The sequence below is a fragment of the Centrocercus urophasianus genome, unplaced genomic scaffold (genome assembly GCF_019232065.1).
Source record: "Centrocercus urophasianus isolate 14NV4802_14NV808 unplaced genomic scaffold, USGS_Curo_1.0 seq_73, whole genome shotgun sequence".
NCBI classification, from domain to species: domain Eukaryota; kingdom Metazoa; phylum Chordata; class Aves; order Galliformes; family Phasianidae; genus Centrocercus; species Centrocercus urophasianus.
In genome coordinates, this window is record NW_024885344.1 from 5,223,269 (window position 1) to 5,244,846 (window position 21,578).

At 43.7% G+C, this 21,578-nt stretch overlaps 1 protein-coding gene across 1 annotated transcript in view; it reads left to right on the plus strand.

The window, feature by feature from the left end:
• Nucleotides 1–345: 345 nt before the first annotated feature.
• The window catches only part of PAH (phenylalanine hydroxylase), a 71,393-nt gene continuing 50,160 nt past the window's right edge, over nt 346–21,578 (plus strand). Inside the window, exon 1 of the mRNA XM_042838077.1 lies at nt 346–495. Coding sequence (XP_042694011.1) covers nt 346–495 — 150 coding nt within the window. The remainder of the gene's footprint in view (nt 496–21,578) is intronic.

Sequence of the window (21,578 nt, forward strand, 5' to 3'; positions counted from 1 at the left end):
GCTTGTTAGGCCTTGCTGAACACCACAAACTGGACATAAGATGGCATTATAAGTACTGGGTGAATGCTCATGTCTTTGCTGTCTGTTGGAACAGTGTTAAAATAAAACTCCTTTTGACACGCTTGGATATATAAGCATGGTTTCCAGGTAGGAAAGCGTTCTGAAGTTTTTAAGCCAGGTGATTTTAAAAATCCTCCCTTTGAAACAAAAGGAACTCGGCACGGATTTTGGCTGATGCATCTGCGAGGCAAAGGGGAATATATCAGCATGACTTTGTCTCTGGCTCCTGGGGATGGTTCCGCGCGTGGGAAACGCGGCTGCGAGAGCACCGGCCAAGGCGCGGTAATGCGGGCGCTGTCCGTGGTGCTGCCCCTACGGCCGTGCGGGTCGGGCCTGGGTGGGTGTGGGGTAGGGATGCCACCGTGGGTTGTGCAGGGCTTTGTGCATGTGGACGCGAATCTGCTCAAGAACATGCATGCTCACTCAGAAAGGTGGGTAAGTTACAGATTTTTCCAATTAATAGGCATTTTGATGACACTTAAAGTCCGTAATTCCTTATCAGCAAATTAATGTCTTCATCACACTCAAAAGCATATTTTGCTGTGACAGAGTAACTAAAATTGCAAACAGCACGAAACATGGCAACACCTTTGTTTATCGCAATAGCATCCCTCTGAAAAAGTGAAAACATCTAGTTCTACTATTCATGTTTAAAATTTGTAACATTTTTGTATCTTGTCATCATAAACACAAGCAGAACTCTCATTTCAAATTTGGAAGTTTCTTACAGGTCTGCAGTTTTTGAACCTGCCACAAGGCTGAGAAGCCAGTGTGATCTTCAAGAAACCATACAAGTTACAATTGCCTTTATATACATCTATTCCCATGGTTAGAAATGCTACACAGAACATTAATGTGGAAGACTATTTTAACATAAATTGAAATATTTTAGACACCTTCCAGAGATTCTGGTGAACACTTTTTTCTCTGCTTGATTGTGGCAGAAAACAGAACTTGGCCCATTAGTCATTATGGTCATTATGGTATTTCAGTCAGATAATAGAAATGCTGCTAGTTTAACATCTTGTTGAGGAAAACAACAATGACAGCTTCCACAAACTCACATTTTATTATTTGCTGCCAAGTTTTATTCATTCCTGTGAGTGCAGGTACAGACACTTGCGTCATCGGCAACCTAGGCATGGGACTATGTTTTTACTCTGTTTCTGGGATTTCAGAGAAACAATCCAGCAAGGGGAACTTAGCAAAGGCGTTCAGCAAAATCCATCCCATAACTGATGAGGTGTGTCCTGTTGCTGCACTCCATCCCCGGGTAGCATTTCTTCTGTTGTTCACCATTTAGAATCTGAATTGGACAGATGTGGCCTGCTCCCTGGTGTGTGCTGCTGATGGCAGGCACCTCTCGATACCCATGGTGCTGCTCTGTTGTGACCAGCTAACTTGGGAATAATAAACTTTATCACAAGAACCGTTTCACTGACTGCAGAATATTCCCCCCACCTGGTATGAAACTGCTATTTTTGGTCTTAAATTCCATCACTCCTTGAGGTGATGGGAGGGTTCTTCATGGATAACTCATATTTCATTACATTCATTTACAAGATCACAGAGTTACCCAAATGTAATCATGGCTAAGTCACAGTGCGGAGCCATAACCCTTCTGCTGTGCCTCCCATTGTGTTTTGATGGTGTGCTGCGAGATACCAATCCATTTCAGAGGATTCCAATGCAGAGAACATGAAAGGACTGTTTTGGTTTGCAGGATGTCAACAGCAGCTGTTCCAGCTCTGGAGCACCATGGAGGCAGCTGTTGGTGGGCTTTGCTCTCACTGAGGACCTGGGGATGCTGTTCTCATTGCCTTGCTATGCTCTTGGTTTGAACCCTTCAATGTCTGTTTGCTGACCTTTGTGTACTTATCATCCTCTTATCTCAGTGAAAGGGACAAGTAGTTCTTGCCCCTTTGTTTCAGAAAATGCTTCATTGTCTACACAGTTTTCTAACTCAAAATAGATAAGGAAATCATTTCATCATTATTTGTTAGTTTGGCTTGTTGTTAATAGGGATCTAGGGCAGCTGCATGCAGCTCTCAGATTCCTTAGAAAACTTTGGGCCTTAAATACTGAAGTAATGTCTCAGACAGAGCAGAGAATGAGGATGCACTTTGCTCTCTCTGACTGGTGAGATTAACAAGTGAATGTATAATGTGTTGCCTAATGACAAGAAAATATATCCAGTGATCAATTATCCTTCAGTTTCATCACTTTGCTAATAGGTCATATTGAATTTATGGCACCATCGGATGATATATATGACCAAAACTGGAGATTTGATCTCTCAGGGAATGGGACCCAAGCCTACATCCAGGCTTTCAAGAGCAGAGGTGTCAGAGGGGAGGTTTAACTCTACTGTCCTCCTTAGCAGATTCATGCTGCTAGTCCGGAAGTAAATATAAAGTGTGAGGGGTATTATACACCACTAAGAAAAATCTAATTTGCAGCGTTTCTTTGCCAGAATGACTTGCAGTCTAGTACTTTTTCCTATACCACCCTTACAACGCAAAATGGGTGATTATCCCTACTTTGCAGGTGAAATCTGAAAATACAATGAGGCAAAGTGTAAGGCCAAATGATGAGCCGAGGACACAGCAACTTGGCTTTTACAGCTTTCCTGTCACTGTATCACATCTCTGTACATGCAGGAAAGGTGCCCAGCTTCACCTGTACCCATTTTAGAAGCAGCTTTCATCAAAGGTTGATGATCAGGATATGGGAGGTGAATAGCACTTTCCACAGAAGTATCTTTGTCGAGATAAATACCTCTCTGTGAATCAGACTGACAGCAGGAAAGCAGCTGAAGATACGGTCTGGAGCCTCAGCCCTGCAGGACTGTTACAAATATTACTGTCCCGACCTAATGAGCTACCACTGATCCTAAACAATGTCTGGGACAAAAGACTAGAGGGGGATTGGCTGCCCTTACCCTGCTGCCAGCTTCTGACAACCCATTAAGGTTATAGCTATTCAGGCCTGTTCAGACAGCCCCTTTTTTTGTCTATTTTTTTTCCTTCTTCCTAATAACTCCCAGCTAATGAGCAGACAGTGTTATTTTTTATTTTGCACAAGGAATGTGAAGATAAATAGGAGTATGTGCAGGCTCTGGAAATGAAGTGAGGTGGCTGTGAAGCCCTCCTTGCAGAGATGTGAGGTGCATCGTTGTGGCCGAGGGAGCGCAGCCCTGCCCTCTGCTTCCCCAGCTTTACAGAAATGAGCAGGGGAGAGGAGACCACGCCAAGACACAGCTTGGCATGTGCCTTGGGCTGCCGGCGCGCCTCGGCCGCTGCCCTCGCCGTGTGCCTCCCTCCATCCTACCGCCAGCATCGCAGAAGGCTCCCGTCTCCAGCACTGTGCCCCACTTCACTCATGCTTTACTAAGTGATTGGAGTTGCCCTCTTCCTTTTGCGCCTTCCCACCTCCTTCAAGCTCCCTCTTCAGCGACAAGCAGCATCACTAATTGCTTTTTAGGGTCTCTTTTCTGCTCTCTGTTCAAAATTCACGAGGCATTCCCTGGCCCCATTATGCTCCTTTCTGAACCTTTTCAGCCTCTTTTACAAACTTAGCACTTTCTGTGCTTCTCTTAGCCTATGCAAAAACAAAACCCACAAAACTTTGGATTTTTTTTTTTTTTTTGGCAAGAAGGCCTCCACCCTCCCTCCACACCCCCCTCCCCACCAGAAAAGCACACGCATGGGCCCGCCTCCCATTGAATGGGGGGCTTTGTGCGGGGAATTTCCGGAACACAGCCCAGGGCTGGAGGCGCAGTGTGAGTGGAGGGGCTTTGGGCAAGGAGCCTCCCTTAAGCCCACCCCATTACCACGGTCACTGTTTGCCCTGGGCTCTCTAAAAGGACTATTGTTGCCTGTTGCCAGGTATTCCCTAGCAACACTTAAGCCAAGCTGCCTCCTCTATTTATGGCAGAAACTTTTCAATGGTCTCCAAAACACGTGCTTGTCAACTCAGGAGAATACCTTCAAACAGACACAGAAGGGAAAAAATAATCCCAAGCGCTTGCTTTGGTTGAAATATGTGTGTTGGGGGTGTTTTTCGATTTCTTGTCATTTACCTTGGATCAGAAACCCAAGCAATTACAATTTGAAAAAAAATCCCTCCCCATTACCCCCTCCCAGCCCCAGTCCCCTGCACTGCCCAGCCTTCCTGCTAGCAGGTGGGTTGAGGGACTGTTATTGGATGGAGTAGCTTTTGATACATTTGGAAACTTTTTGCACAAAAGATTCCTTCGCTGTTTTAAGACAGATTTTGATTTCTTTGTGTGTATCAGAGCCCTTACGAGAGCTACAGCGCTTGCTGTGTTGGCTGCTGGTGAATGGCCTTCTACCAAGGGGAGTGTAGGGTCAGAGAGAGGGGCAATTGTGAGTCTTTACAGCATGGGTGTAGCACCACTGAAATAGAACACCAATCAGTTGAGATAATCACTTGAAGTGGATGTGAAGTTTGAAGGCATATCCATGCATTTATTCAGGAAGGACATATTTTCTTGCTTGCCTTTCTGGAGTCAGTTTGTCAGCTATAGACAGTCAGCAATTCAGTCAAGTTCAAGGAAGAAAACAGGTTGCTGCATCTCCAAAGGCTGCATTCATATTTTGGTGATTGAGTGTAATGAAGTGACAGAAGAGCTCTTCAGGGCAACTCACTCTTGGTAGAAACAGTCTTTACTGTTTGTGCAGATATCACATCGAGAACTTTAGCATAGGCTGGTGTTGTTGTCAACTACATTTTACTACCTTTTTACATATCACAGTCACCAGTGGGGAAAATCTTAACAGATACCAGAAAAACTGAAGGTATGCACAGGATTTATGAAGGCAGTTGAAGCAGCATGGTACCCAACTAGCAGTGAATTTTGATAGAAAGTGAGTGTCTCTCAGCTGCCCATTCATTTACTCATGCTGGCACTGGATGTAGTTCTGCTATCATGAAGGATAACACACTGCTGCAGCATTAGCACCCTGTCCAGAGTAGCCTGTAGTCTTCCCATCTGCAAATTTATACTAGTTTTTCAGACACATCCTTTAAAGCTTCAGTACATCAGCATGACATTCTGGTTTTCAAAGCAATTGATTCTAAGTTACTATTGTCTCATTTTTGATGGACTTCTTCTGTCCACTGTAGCTAGTTCCTACACTTTCTTTACATGTTAGATTTTTTTACTCATTCCCTGCATCCCTCTTGATTGTCAGTCCCTCATTCATTGAGTTTTGTTCTTGTTTCCATCCCATCAGTCTCTCTTCTCACCTATTTTTTTCCCCACTCTCTCTTCACTATTTCTGACATTATTTCATCCCTGAGTAATTTCTCCTTTAAAACACTTAGCTTCTTTCCTTTTTGATTGGCTTTCCAGTCCATCAAGTTTGCCATTTTGTTATTATGAGTCTTTTCTGTCTCCCATCCACATTTCGCTATTATTTTATCTTGTGAGCTTCATATACCCAAAGTTGCCTTTCTGACTATGGCTCAGACCTTCTCTAAGGCCTGTCTGCATCATGTGGCTTTGTTGTCATATTTTACTATTTACTATTACCACTGTAATCTGAGGAATTCACATTTTGTAACAATAGAATAAAAGCAGAAGAAATTACATGATTTTAAATAAGATCTGGGGGACTTGTTTCTCAGCTGTAGCCTCCAAGCTGTTGAGTGATTCTTTTATGACCTGTAACTATGGAAGCTGCTCAGTCAAGTAGTACCATCTTGTTCCAAAATGACAAGCACATTTTGCAGTGGTAGTACATCTTTTCCTAGGCGTGTATGTAGATGTCTCCATAGAAAGAAAATATAATATACCCACCTGTCTGCAACCAGCACCGGTGCTTCTGCATCCCTGTCTGACACAGGGCAGCCTGTGCTCTCAGCTCAGCCTTCATAAACTCAGTTATGTTTCTGTTTTATAGAAGTACTGTAATTAGAAGATGCTGCATTTCCTGTGTTAACATATTCCCCTGCAGAGCTTGACATTAGAGTGAATGTAAATGGTTTCATGAAGTGCAAGATTAGGGCTGTTTAAATAATTGTTGTAATTGAAAATATGTGTATTATTATGTCTCAAGATGTTTTAGATTAGATTAATGAAGTTCACATCTGGAGGAGCAGACATTAACCCTTTATGTGATCCTGATCCCTTAACTAGGTAACAGAAATCTGAGGCTCAGATTTCCAGTTTAGCTCTCACAAGCCAAATTTTCTTAGCTAAGAAAAATATTTTGACTTACTCCATGATAGTTTTGCTATTATCAAGTGTGGTCAAACGCAAATACAGCAAAAACTGTCAACTAGTTTGATATTTGAAAATCTGGCCAAATAGCTTCTGTTAAGACCTATAGACTATACAAGACCTAACAGAGACTCATCTTGCCCTCAATTTAGTTAGCAAGCAGAATAAAAAGCATTTGAAGGGTAAAATGTTAATTTCTGAGACATACATGGTTGGACTTTCCCACACAGGCAGTGTGGAAATAGAATGTTCCTATTCCTTAAGACTTCTCTCACAAGTTCTTCTCTATTTTAGTCCCACGATCATGTTTTACCTATCTGCGGCATATAAAACTTAAAATGAGGCATAGAAGAAATGGATTCCCTCCAGAGAAACGGACTAATTGTTCAATACAATTTATAAACAAGGGTTAACTTCTAGCTCCTATTTTTGCAATTGTCTGGTAGGCATTATAAATAAGTTTCTGTAAATGGCACAAAAAATGTTCTTTCCCATAGAGATACAGCTCTGGACAAGGGGTCCTACTGAGGACAGCTTTTTTCAGAAATAGCTGTGATCATCCCTGTTTGTACCAAATTGTGTACTCAGGACTTCCAAAATAACCCATGGAAATGCTTTCTGCAACTGCCAATCAGTTCAGAGAAAAAAATAAAAAGAAGCATAGTTGTTTTTTCTTTTTAGATCAAAGAAATGATCTACTAGTTCAGATATTTCATATACATATGAACTAGTGATTAAAGCAAGGTGATTCTGGGACAGATTTTTCACTTCTGGTGAAATTCATGCTTTTCTCATTGCACTGTAGAAAATTTTACTTTTGTCCACATTCCTAAAGCTTTAGTACTTTTACCTAAACTCACTTTCTCCCTCATCGGAGGAAAGAGTTGGCTTAAGTCACTCACAGAGTCCAAAACACATTAGCATGTGCCTTGCAGCCGTGTTTTTAAAAACTCTGAACCTTTTTTTTTTTTTTTTGACATGCAATTTGTGAGCGTACAGATGAGTGATAAACACTGACTTGCTTGCTCTGTGAGCAGTGCTAAGACACACAAGGAAAGGTAAACTACCAGACCTGACCACTTCCATTCTTGTCACTGACTTCTTTAAAACTTGAGCCCTGCCACTCCAGAAGTGCTGAGCCATCACTCAAGACCAGTGTATTTCCTCCTGGGACACATGAAGTATAGAAATTAGCCAAGATCAAAGTTGGAGCAATTCCTATTCCTCCTTTGTTCATTTTTGGAACGTAAACGCTGTCTACCAGTTACATTTAATATGTATGCGAACTGATGGTGACCTTGGTATGACACGTCCCTATAGACATAGCCTCTTTCATACTACTGAGTCACCTAGTTTCAAAGAGAATGCTTACTTCTCTATGTTTTCCATCCTTACGAGTGTTCCACACTGAGCAGGATGCAGATATATGCATACACAAGCACCGCCTGGGACATTACAGTTTATAAAAATGCCTAGCGATGAGAATTTGGAGGAAGGAAAGCCTACCGTTCCTGTCAGTATTCAATAGTAAAGATTGAGCCACACCTCAGCTGAACATTTTCTAAAGGCTGAAATGGTTTATATAATTTTCCCTTCTTTGTTCATGATCCTGTTCCGTTTTTCCGTTTTGAGACAGAAACACTTCAAAGATCTTCTTCTAGCAGGCTTCCAATCTGACTAGATGACGTGCTAAGAAATACGATGGACGGTTGATTTTCTCATCCACACTCTGCTTCAATTTGTCGATATACATGGTTCTTGTCAAGTGTAAAGTCAACTTGCTCAGATAGCTGGAAATAAGACTGAATTTGCAAAACTCCTTTTCAAAAATTGATTAATAATTGCAAATCTTCAGGGTGAGATATCTTGAAAGAGTTTGTTTCACATAAAGTGTTGAAAACCTCCTTCAAGAAAATAAAAGCCTTGAAATGTTCCCTTTCGCATTCAGGCACAGAGGTCTTCACACACTCTTATGACCTCTGAAAATCTCAATCCAAGTCACCTTTAGGCAACAGTTCAGACTGAGGTCAATAAACACAAGGAACTGAGAGCTGATGATCAGTGTGAAATAAGGATGACCTCCTCATGCCTGCCTAGCAGGCGGTTGGCTGTCTCTCAGAAAACACATCCCACATTTCAAACAGCTGCTTCCAGTAGAAAAGCCAAGAAGTTAATTGTTGTAGGGACTGTTTTTCTCCTCAGCGTTGAGCTTTTCACAGAGGGTAGTTGAGAACTAAGTCAGTGGGAATCCTCATCTTACTGTCATCCTAGTTACTGCTAGTGTGGCTGGGAAGGTACAGAGCAAGCTTCACTCACATACAAGTAACTAACGATGTTTTAAGTTAGTGTTCATTGTCTGTCAACTTCCTTATCCTTTTCGGTATCACCCACTGAATCTCAAACAAAATATTTCCTCTGAATTTCCTTCTCTGGTTCTTTTTCTTCTGTGTGAAAAGTGCATACTTTTGCTTTGTCCTAACTTTCACAAAGCCAAAGAAGAGGAGTCCTGAGCAGATTTAGAGATGTCATCAATCTGAGAAGACAGGTACTGGACCTTCAGAGGCCATGGCATCTGGAGAGTGAATCCTGAGAGGTTTAAGGGCTCCTTGCTGTTGTCCTTGTATCATTCCCTGAGATGGTAGGACATGTTTCACAAAGGCCAATGCCCTGCTGAGCTACATGGGAGTCAGCTTTTGCCTCTTTAAGAGGCACTATCTTTCAGTCCCTGATGAGTTCTTGCAGTTCTATGTAACCCCTGCTTCAGGGATGATAACCACAAGTTAGAATAGCACCATTTAAAGGTTGCTGACCCCATCTCTTGCCCTGAAGGCAGCATCAGTTATACAGCCATTCATAGATTAATAGACTTAAGTGCACAGCAGCACTATCGTTGCTGTACAGCAGTGTGCTCACAGTTGATTTTATTTATGTATGTATGTACTGGGGGAAAGGATTAGTTTAAACCTACAAAAGTAGTACCTTTGTGGTGCATTGCTCCAGGTTGGCTCTGGGACTATGGGTGACCCCCTCTATGCAGAGATGCAAGGGTAAATTCTGTGTTGCTAGAGTGTACCCATATCCTGAGATTTCTGACTTGTTCATATGCATCAGTAGGAAACTGTGATGGCTCTGAGAAAGGTTGCTATTGCTTGCAGCGGAAAAAGGCTTTCTTCCCAAGCAGCTTGGAGACACTTTGGTCTTAACTCTGGACATAGACTAAAGTGTTCTGGTTTTGCTTCAGCCTGGATATGGAGAGTCTGTGTCTGATACCATGAAGACATCTCAAAATTAGTGTCTTGGAGCATTAAATATCAGAATAAGAGATGTCCTTCATTATGACAGTACAATTTTTTTATAAGTGTTCAGCAATAGCACAGTGGAATTTTAGCCTTGATTACAGCTTCCAGGCACTTCCATAATAGCAGTGGTGATTATGTTAACAATAACAACAAGAACAATAATAATACAATGTACTGGATGAGTCTGCTCCGTGCTCCTTCAATTCTCCTTTCCTCAAGTCTGACAAAAAGGAACCTCAGACTGAATGGATCTTTAAATGTGACCACAGTGAAATAATACCAGACCTCCTATGGTTGATTGATTTGTACAGGCTGCATCTAATAATTAATAATGGTAGAAGAAACATAATGAGATTATACTGTAATCTTTTTCATGAGGTAACTGAAGTCCTTCTGAAAGCTGGATCCACACGTAGCTCTGTCCTCACCTTCCCTGCTCACATTTATTTTTATTGAAAACAATGTCACAAAAAGGAACCACGGATTTTCTGAAGGGACTCTCATCAAGATACATGTTTTGAATGAAAAAAAGTTTATAAAATGGTTGTTTTATGAACAGTTTTTGACTGGATGAAGATCCAATTGAAATCTATAGAGAAATGTTCATAACCTATTCCCATATGGAAACTGGATGAAGACAAAGCTTTTGCTTCAAAATCTGCTTAGATTTTCAGATTTCATTATTGCTGTGGATTTCTCAAAGATTAACTTTTCTCTTTCAAACTGCATTAATAGCATTAGGCCTCAATTAATTAGATTCAAAATTTGGAAACAAAGAAAGTATTTTGTCTGTATAATGACTGAGAAGCCATGTCGTGAGATCTTTTCTTACCAGCCTTTTTAATGATTATTTCAGTCCAGATTTTTTTTTAAAGGAACCGCTGAAATCTAGGCTTTGAATTTTGTAAATGAGCCTGCTGCCCAACGCACTTCTCAGCAAGATAAGGGCAGAATGGCATTTGCAGAAATGCTTAGCTATCTCTCTAACAATCCTGCTTGGTTGTGGGCCCCTTGGTAACAGCTTGGCAAATCTGCAAAAGGAATGCGACTATATAGTTTGTGTGTGGATTGTTGAGTCATTATAGCCTCCAAATTGCACAGCAGATCATTAATCATAGGCCAAGATAGGCAATCACTGCAGAAACCTGATGAAAAGGCTCCAGAATAATGCCTGCTAAATCATGTTTAACATGCAGACCTTGCCTGTGCAGATATAGAAAGGGGGAGGTAAGGAAAAAAATCATTCCCCTTTTAGGAAAGAAAACTTCTACTTATCTTTGATTTGCATTCAGCCCTCCCTCAATAGTCCTTAAGCCTGTTATTTAATTCATTTTGGTGCCAGGTCCCATCACAAAGCAAAAACCCTAACCAGGACCTATGCAGTCTATGACCTCCAAACCCCCTGTCTTTTCTTGTCAGTTCTATGTCATTTGTGCAGTTGAACTCCACCAATTTGAAATGCTGACCTCTTCCATAGACAACCTTATTCTCCTTGAGTGAAAGAAAGGGCCAAGGCCTACAGACCACTCAAGCGAGAGATGGCAAGAAAAGAGAAAAGTGGTTGACTCGTAAATCAATTTCCACAGCCCACCCAAAACCCACATGGACAATAACAATGGTATTTTTTAAAAGTTGTGTTGTTGTGGTTTTCTTAATTGAGCTCATTCTCCTTAAAGAAAGTTTTGAGCTAAATAAAATTATTTGACCAGGATGAAAAATTAGACCAGATCCTACTCACAACCCACTCAAATCAGGGTATACTTTTATCAGACCTCCGTTCCCACTTGTCATCCCAGCAGAAAAGTAGAACAGCTTCACCAAGAGATCTTTGTCCACACTGGGAGAGGTGATAATAGCTAAAGAAAGAGAAATATCAAAAATCTCATATTTCACATCCTATGGGTCTCATTCTTCCCTTGTTACTTACTCAGGAAGACTTCCTGCTCCTCAAATAGTCTCACTGGATTTAATGGTTGTGTCTTTACTGCTCTTAAAGAGCAGCTGTAGAAATAGGCTTGAACACATCATGACTATATACCCCCAACCCTACTAGTAGCTTTGAGTTTTTCAGCTGTGGATCTGTCCATGATGTTTCTACTGGACTATTGTATCTCTGGATTTAGGACCAGTACATCCTTAAATGACATGACCATCATTTTCTACATTCCCAACAGGAAACAGCACTCCTCCCAAACCGAGCTTATGTCTCCGTCCTTCTCTCCAAGGACCACAGTCCTTCAGAACACAGAAAGACATGCCTCTATTAGTATCTATTAGTGGTGGCAAGTCAAACCCTTGCACTGAATATAACAGATGAATCTTTCAAAATTTCCCATTGGCCAGGCTTATTTTATGTGCATCCACAGCTTAATGCTGCATACAACACGTCCATGGAAGAAGAAAATCTTTTGGAGGCTACTGAATTCAATAGCACTGCCTTTGGCTGTCATGGTCCTGAAGGACTGCCTGGAAGGTAGTATCACATTTTCCTCTTTCTCTTCTTTTTCCCCTCAGCCTTTGACATTGGCTCCTTCTGGACTGTTCATACCTTTTCCCCAGTTCTCTTTCTCAAAAGAAAATCATACTACAATGTGATCTAAAACTCCTTGATACCTTACAAAGAACATAGAGTGTTATGTGTGGTTAAGGAGCTAGGAAAATAACTCCATCAGAAGAGAAGTCACTACAATGGCAGATTAACTCCTTCAGTGAACCTGGCCTATTGCACTGAATTTGCTTTAAATTACAAACACTGATGGGATGCAGTTAAGGGGAGTTTTTCCCCATCCAGGAAAACAGATGCTTTGAAGGAATTATCCTGCAGAGCCTGCTCCACTGATGTGCCCCCATCAGTCTGCGCCTGTGTGCCCTGTGGCTTACCAGCTCCAAATCCTCAGGCAGAAGGAAGATTTGGAGCTGTTTATACCACTTGACCCTCCATACAGATGACTTTCCATCATCTGGGGCCAGCTGATGCTAAGAAGTAAATTAGATTCAGGGGCATGCCGTCTCACTTCTCAATGGTGTTTTAGCATGAGAGCCAGAGTCCATAGAGCAGGGCTCATCACACGCTGCTATGGCAGCTGGAGCTAAGGGGAGTGTCAAGCTCATTACCTTTAATTATACGCCCACCAATGGAGCTAGGTGTGCTGGAGATAGATTTATTGGTGGCCAGCACTTTTGTCTGGGAGTGAAGCTCTATGTTAATCTTCAGACAAGACTCGATATTATGCAAAAGGAAGAATTCAACAAGAAACAGATGCATGTGGATAAAAATAATCAGTGCTTTCACAACTTGCACCTCTAAGTGCAGCAGCATTTGGAGCAGCTGAAAGAACAGTTCTTCCCAATCTCTTTTCTACAGGAAACCAAAGCCTATAGCAAGCAGTTTGTGTGTGTCACTCCATGTCGGTGAAATCTTTGTGAGTTACTAAAATACTCTGTAGTAATTTTGTTGGCTTTCTTAATCTTGCTTACCCCAATAAATTAGAGCTGATTTTATTCTAGATTGTATGAAATAATGCACCAAAACCTGTATTTGGCTATATTTACTAGTATTCCAACAAATACTCCCAAAAACTCATCTTGCTATACTATTTGATTTGGAGTGTGGTGCAGCATTTTTCAACAGTCAGTGTGGTCTACTCGAAAAAAAAAGGATCACGCCTTCAAGGGAGGCGAAATGCAATAACGTAGGAGAGAACTTGCTCCGTCAGGCTTCCTGGATAGATAACGTGCATCTTGAATCTGTCCATTAATAGGTAGGTCTTTTGGTAAAACAATCTCAAATGCATGATGACCAAATCAGAAGAAGGGGGTCTGTAGACTGTTTCCTGTTGACTGCTGTTCAAGTGAATACTGGACAGGTAAACTGGCAAAGTCAAGAATAACCCATTTGCCATTGAAAATGGGAACTTTGTTGCGTAGGATCCTGGAGGACATGAAGCTGTTTCTGAACTTCTGAGCTCATCAGTATTTATTAGTTATGGCTACCAACTTGGTGATGGTATCCAGTGTGCTGGAGGATAAGGGAGAGTTTGCAGAGCAGAGAGTGGGAAGGACCTAACAGAATGCATTGACACTGTAAAACGTGTCTTTCCTGTGTCCATTGATTCACATTTTACACATTGCTATTAGAAGTAGGTGGAAACTTTATATTGGCACATCACTGAGGGAGCCAATTTCAACTTCCTGTTTTCTTCAGCAAAGTGATTGCAAGGATAGGTGTGAATTGTCTCAATTGCAGCAGCAGGCAGCTAGAAGGCATGTATTTAACAGTGATGTTAATAAGGCAAATGCTCCCTCCGGGTCGTGTCTCACAGAAGTGGCTGTGCAGTCATGCAGGCCTTACTTCTTTTCATGCTGTGGTGGCATCTGGCACAGCTAGATCCTTGTTTGGGTTATTTAATTGCTTCTTTGCCTGCCTTATGCAAACTACATTTGTAGCTGGATCTGATGTGGGCTTCTGGGCACTCGGACCCACTACTGTAGTACATTCAGTAAATGCCCTGCTCCATCCTGTAGGCAGTATTTCACACAGTCACCCAGTGACTTTATTCAGTTCACTGGTCTCCAGTGTTATTGTCACCCTGCAGAATTTACCAATACAATTTCACCAAACAAAATTAGTCATTGCAATGTAGGTGTATGGAAGCTGTCCCAATTTGGAAGGATTCATTAAAATTCTCAGAATAGTCTCCTTGTCAGGACTCTTGCCTTCTGTCTGGGAAGTATTTCAACAAGTCTGTCCTACTGTTGTGTTAATTAAACATTGTTCTATTTATAAATGCTCTATTGGTCAGTAGCAGCTCCACACACAGAGAGTGAGAAGGAGCAGTGGTAACTAAAAGGGATGTGCCAAGAAAGACAGAATTTGGCTGAGCAGAGAGCCAAGGGACAAGTTCATCTGAGTAGAATGCCCCTTGTGGACCTGTCATTGTCCTCATCACCTGCCACTTCAGCCACAGTGGACTTCTGACAAGGAATTTGGAGGGGGGGAGGAGGGAAGGAGGTTCACTTGCTGCTTCTGTCCTTCTGTCTTGCAGCTATTTTATGTCTGTCTGTTCATACATCATAATCCCTTTGTGGCAATTACCATGCGGTGCTGTTGATGGCGAAAACATATCTTAGGAAAGGAACCAGTTAGGTGGAAGGATAAAGCCACGGGTGGGTTTTAAAGATGGGCAAGTGCAGCCTCCAGCCCTGTTCCGGGCTGTCGAACCTGGTTTTGGACGTGTCTGCCTACTGATGCCAATTCACTGTGCTCCTGATTTACTCCTCAGTATCCCTGCTCCGTGCTGGTGCCCATCCAGCAATGAGTGGCATGGCTGATAGGTGGGGAGCCTCCCTCTCTTTTCTGATTACTGTGACTTTCTACTCCTGCTTCTTGTGTTGCATCCTGTGATACTTCAGGTCCACTTCTTCCCTCTTTCTCCTACATCAGGAGCAATCACCAGCACTTTTAACCACCTTCTACAGGTTCACTGACCTCAGAGGCAGAAGTTGGCCATCATTCTCACCATCATACCCGTAAAAGGTAGGCCCTAAATCTTTGGTGAAGTCCAAGGGAATTTGGATTCTGAAAGTGAGGACTGTGCTTTTGCCTTGGCTCGCAGGTCTCCATCATTCACCATACTGGTCAGGGTGGTGAAAATGCCTCAATGAAGACTTATGCAGCAGGGTATGTAACCTAGAAGCTCATTCAAGCTCATTCAACTCTGAAGCTGCTGTGGCCCCAGACAGAACAGAAGGCAAAGAAGTGGAGGAGAACAAAGCAAAAATTTGGCAGAAGAAACAAGGCCCTGCTGGGCTCATCCATGGGCATTTATGTCTGGAACTTTACCTGGATGCTCAGTTCCAACTTCAAACCGTTGAGCATGCAAAATCTGTGAGGATTACATGAAACTTTTGTGTTCATCTTGTGGCAACACTACCAGTGAGAGAGAGACGTAAGAGAGGCAACTAGGATTATTTGGGTTTTTTGGGGGGCAGTACTGCCTGTCAGACAACTGTCCTTGCTCTACAGGGCCCTCTGCTGAGCAAAACTGCATGAGATGCATCACTGTTACTTAAATATGTCCCACAGCCTATTCTTGAGCCTCCTGAGTCAGCAGCTCCAGGCACAATTTGTGTGGCAAGGAGGAATGCACACAGAAAGCGCTTGGAAACTTCAAGCAAGTTTTCGAAGAACTCTCTTCATCTGAACGACCGAAGGCGTTATCAGTAAACAAGTGGCTTGTAGACCAACAGTTGGAAATTATCCCCTGTATGTTCTGAAACCTATTGCTCACTCAATGACTGCACAGTAATGGATGTGGCAAGAACTGTGAGTTCTGTGCCAACTCTTTGTTGGGATATCCTTGGCGATGCAAAAGAGAGGTGCTGAAGCATGTGTTTAGGTCTTACAAACACCTCGCTTTGCTCCACTAGCCTCGTGCAAGACCCCAGCACAACAGGGCAGACACCTTGCCGTGCTGTCCCTGATATGATACAGGACATGGGACTTTGCTCTCCCATGCTGTCACTCGGGTGCCTTTCAGGAGCACCGCATTCACCTCTCAGAGTGCACACGTGAATTATTGTTTACTCAGTAACAAATCAAACAAATTCCATCTCCTATTCAAAGCAAATCGTAGCGATAAAAGAGTGCTGATTTCCAGTATTATTAACGCTGATGAATGTCTTCCCTCTGCTTGACTGTCTCTATTTCATGTACAGGTGGCTTTTCTTTTCTTTTTTTTTAAGCCATTTAGAAATGTCATCGCCACTTAATTAGCAATGCATTGTTACCTGAAAGTAAAAGCAAGCCTATCTTAAGCCATATGGAAGGGGTTTAATCTGTGCTGTCACAGTATAATCCTGGTGAGACGGATTCCTTTTTCAGTCAAAACTGCATTTCACACTTTACCAATATAGGACTTTTCCTTTCCTGTTCAAGAGTAATAAAGCTCTGCTGTGCAACAAGCGCAAACTGGAGCAGCTCACAGCTCCGATTGACAGCAAGAGGGAAGAGGGGGGAAAGCAGTGTGGCAGTGGGAAAGTGGGATGATCCCATCCTAAAAGGAAACTATGGGCTTTTGTAAAATTGGACCAAATGAGCTTGGGCTCTTCTTCAGGAGGCAGTCACGATCCCTATCACTAAGACCTAGCCTATACAAACAGAGCTGGCTATAAGAGTCTTTGCAGTCTTTGTTTTTCCTTCCCCAGAGCAACTGGGAATCCTACATAATGGAATAATAGAATCATATAATCATTTTAATCGGAAGGGGACCCTTAAAGGTTATCTAATCCAACTTCCCAAGAGTTTAACTTCAATCTCCATCAAGAGATTATAAAAGCAGAAAGCAAGAAAGCAATGTGTTGCTGCAACATGAATGACTAGCAGAAAACCTGGGCAACTTGAATGTGGCAATCATTTGCAGGCCCATGGGAAGACTGAAACACATGGCCTGATGGGTCACGTTTTCAAGGGAATTTTTCTCCCTAGTATCTTCCAGATAACACAGAGGACAACATAAAGATGTTTGCCTGGATGTTTTTGAGAAGTGAAGTTTTCTGGAAAAAAAGACTATTGTGACTGTCCCTTTCCTGGGGGTTAGGTGAAGATCACAAAGATTGAAAGTGCTCAGAATGACTCAAAAGGAAACATGAGTTGTCTTGCCTCCTGTATTGCCAGGGCATTGACATGCACTGGCTCTTTCCATAGAACCTTGCACAAGAACAGAGTCAGAGTTTCAATGATCTCCTCTCCCTGTCACCTTTTGCATGTTCTCCCAGCGTTACACACATGTGGGCACCTGTGAGGAACAGCTAATGGTCTCTGTCTCACGTTTCTAGTTCACAGGCTAAAACAGACTGAGCTGGGACCAAACTATATGCAGTACCTACACAGCTTCAACTCAAGACTATGTCTCATCACAAAAAGCAGCTTTCCCTTAGTCACCCCCTTCCTTGCATTTTTACCACTGTCTCCCTCTGTGACTAACATATCTACCAAGGTAGACGGAGAAGGAGATCTCAGGAAACTTTCCCCTTACCCACTCATTGTCTGTGTCAGCCCATGAAAGCACCAGTCCTCAGGGAGGTTCCTTATCCTCTTACATCCTTTTGGGGCTACATCTGGCTGCAGAGCAGCTGAATGCTGAAGAGGAAGAAAGCTCCATATCACCAGTTTGCTGTCCCAAGGTGTGCATGAGACAAAGGAGACAAAGATCCCATCACTATAGCCAGAGCTCCTTTGCCATGGGATATAGAATCACAGAATCATTACCATTGGAAAAAATCTTTAAGATCACCCAGTCCAACCTCCAGCCCATCCCCACCATGCCCACTAAGCACGTCCCTCAATGCCACATCCACACAGTTCTGGAACACCTCCACGGATGGTGACTCCACCACCTCCCTGGGCAGCACCACTCTTTCAGAGAATAAATGTTTTCTAATATCCAACCTGAACTCCCCTGGCACAGCTTGAGGCCATTACCTCTCATCCTACCTCTTATAGGGCTGTAGACACTCCTTATTTTTAGGCATTCAATATTTTCCTGTAATGCTGTCTTTTTTTTTTTTTTTTTTCGACACACATGTGACTTAATGCCCATAACTCACAATAGTATTATCTCCCACCCTCCACCCCCCAGCAAATGCTGCCTACAGAAGCTGTGGTATACTGATCTGCTCCTCAGTATTGACATAGGCAGGTATGTGCAACGGGACAGCAAATGCAACAAGAGCGTAGAACAGATGCAAGCGGTGATCTGGGACTTTGCTCACAGTAAGAATCACAGAATCATTTGAGTTGGAAGGAACCTTAAAAGCCACCTAGTCCAACTCCCCTGCAATGAACAGAGACACCCACAGCTAGATCAGGTGCTCAGAGTCCCTCCAGCCTGACCTTGAATGTTTCTAGGGATGGGGTATCCACCACCTGTCTGGGTAACCTGTACCAGTGCCACACCATCCTGACGGTAAAAAACTTTTTCCATATAAATACAGGTGCAGAATTCTGTTGTAATGTAAATACTTGGAAAAATCCCTGTTTTGACCAGGAAAGCCCAAGCCTGTATGTCTACCTACAGACAGTGATGGCTTTCAATAGCTGGATGCGCAGTCTCTCTGGGAGATCTGTTCCAGTGCCTCACCATCCTTACTGTGTATTGTATATTATATTGTATATCTCATTCTTTAGATTTTCTTTGTTGTTGTTGTTGTTGTTGTTTTAGGAAAATGCATTAAAAATGTACCCCAGACCCAATAATCATATGTACAGTTCTTTTTCCCTAGTGCAATATCTACCGTCAAAGGCATAGAGCTATTGAAAGCTATCACTACCGGGCATCCACATGGCATGGAAACTTGGATGCCAGATTTTGGAGAGAGCGGAATACAGTAGGTGTAGGAGCTGTGCTGTGTGGCTGTTTCACCAAACATCTCACTAGAACATTGCAGGAGAGTTCAGGGAAAGGCTGAAGGCAACCAGAGACGGTGTGAACGTGCATTACTGTCCTGCGAGAAAATGTCATTTTGGTGCCTGAAACAGAGAGAGAAATACGTAAAGACAGCATCCAGATGCAGGTTCTTTTCCCCTCTTTTTCTAGCCTAGGGAGGAACTGCAGAGCTGTTTTTGCAGCCCGGCCTGTCCGCTTATCTCTCCGCGGCTGCCCCCCTCCCCTCCTTCCCTCTCCCTCCCGCAGCTCCGGAGGGTGGAGGTGCGATTCGCTATGCCACTTTTTTATTTCCAGCACGCTTGACAGGCTGGGCGAGGAAGGCGTTAATGTTTTCTGACAGGCCCCCTCTAATTGTTGGAGCTTTTCTTCTCTGCCTTTTCTGTGAAATTCTGACTTAGGCGAGCAGCATAACAAAATGCTCTGGCATTGAAATGTGCGCTTGCACTACACTGGGCCGGGGAAACAGCATTATTCATGAAGATTTTCAGCTGTTTTTGTCTTTTAACTAACCTTTGAGTTTGATCAGAGGCGAGCCGGGCTCCCTTTCTCAAAAGGCGGTCTTGGCAACCCGACAATGGAGCCAAACTGTTTTCCCTGTTCAAGAGATAACTATGCCGTTGAGTTGGTACATGGGGAAATTAATCTTCAGGCGCATACAAATGATAGATTTAACTCGGTCTGCAATCGCCTGCATGGGATTATTAACAGGATGGGGGTAAGGAGCAGTAAAAAAATCGGGCTGGGGTGGGCAACGTGAAATTAAAGGTGAAAAAAAAAAATCCCAACCCCAACACCATCATCTCTTTCGAACGCATAAAGCCCGCGATTGATTCCTCACTACTTGCCTTTTGCAGCAGGAATTAGCCCCGCATTGTGCGGGCTGACACGCCAAAAGCGAGCCCGCTCGAGGAGCAAGAAGTTGCGGCTCGCTGGGACTGACTGGGGGGCTGGGGGAGGGCGATGGTGGGGGAGCGCTAAGACCCTGCGTGTCTCGAGTGACGGAGTTGCCTATGGCCGGAGAGATGCAGGTGCTCGCTCTCCTCGTGTGCCCCGGGACGGGGAAACGCGGGGCTGCGCGGTGGTGCGGGGCGGGAGCGGGCGGCAACCTGCGGCGGGCGTACGCCACCCCTGAGCCTGCCGGGCTTCCCCCCCCCGCCGGCAGAAAGGCTGCGGCGTGACACGCGCGGGGGCAGCGCTGCCCGCTGCCTGCCCGCCGCGGCGGCCCCCCCCGGGAGAGAGCATTCAAAAGGCAGGAGCTGAGCGGCGGGAAAGAAGGGACGGGGAGGGGGAAAGGGGGGTAAAAATGAGTGAAAAAAAAAAGGAGAGAGCATAAAAAGTGAAAAAGGGGGGGGGGGGGAAAGGAAAAAAGAAAAGAAAAGAAAAAAAAAGGATAACAAAGTTTTGAAAAAGGCTCGCAGTGCTATGGCAGTGGGGTCTCTCCGGGATGCAGAGCCGTGGGGATGGGGATGGAGCTCCCCCAACTCCTACCTGGAAGTCTGGGGAGCGGGGCTAAGGGCAAGCGGCCTGATTTGGAGAGGGGAGAAGCGTTTGTTTGTTAACGGGCCGCATTTCTAGCGTGACGATAAATACATCCAGAGGTCAGTCAATGTATAACACGCGGCCCGGCTCCATCTGCAGCCCTCTCCTCGCTGCAGCCCCCCCTCAAACCCGCACCCCCCAGCCCCGAGCAGCTCCACAACTTCTCCTGCGCCCAAAGAAGTCCCTGATTTATGGAGTTTGCCGATGCTAAGTGAATACTGTCTGTCAGGCAGCGCTGAAAGGCGCTCCGCACTAATACAAGAAAAGGGCTTTGTGTTGCTAAGCGATTAGAGCAGATGTAATGAGATTTACCCCAATCCTGCTTTGCCCTTTCCCTATCTTCAGTAAAATTGTGTGTGTGTGTTTTCTTTCTTTCTTTCTTTCTTTCTTTCTTTCTTTCTTTCTTTCTTTCGGGAGGGGGGCCGAGGGGGGGAATTTCGGAGCCGGCTTTACGCATTGTAGTGAACAACGGCGTAACTTTGCCTTTAGTTTAATGAGTCTGGATATTTACTATTCAGAAGTGAGCAAAAAAGAACACCTGTCTACACAAGGAAGAGAAATTTCGCCTTTGTAACAGAATGAAACATTATCCTAATGTTATATTCATAGCTATAAATTACCCGCTCTGCTTTCTTTGCATACCTTATCTGCACGCCGGCAAAAGTGGGTAAATAAAAAGGGAGATGCCGCAAAGGATGGAGGTGTATAGTGGTTATTATTTTCATAACTAAACATCGACTCCTAAATAGGGAGTGCTGCATTGGAGCAATGAGGGGTAACCCCAAGCTCCCCTCAGGAAAATGGCACTGGTCACTTCAGGGTGTGCGGCTGCAGGGAGTGCACTTGGAAGGCAATGTGGAGAGGTCACAATACATTGGACATTGGAGCAGCATGCCCAGGGAAGCAGTGGAGTCACCATCCCTGGAGGCGTTTATGGAAAGGGTAGATGTGGTACTAAGGGATATAGTTTAGTGGGCAGCAGTGGTG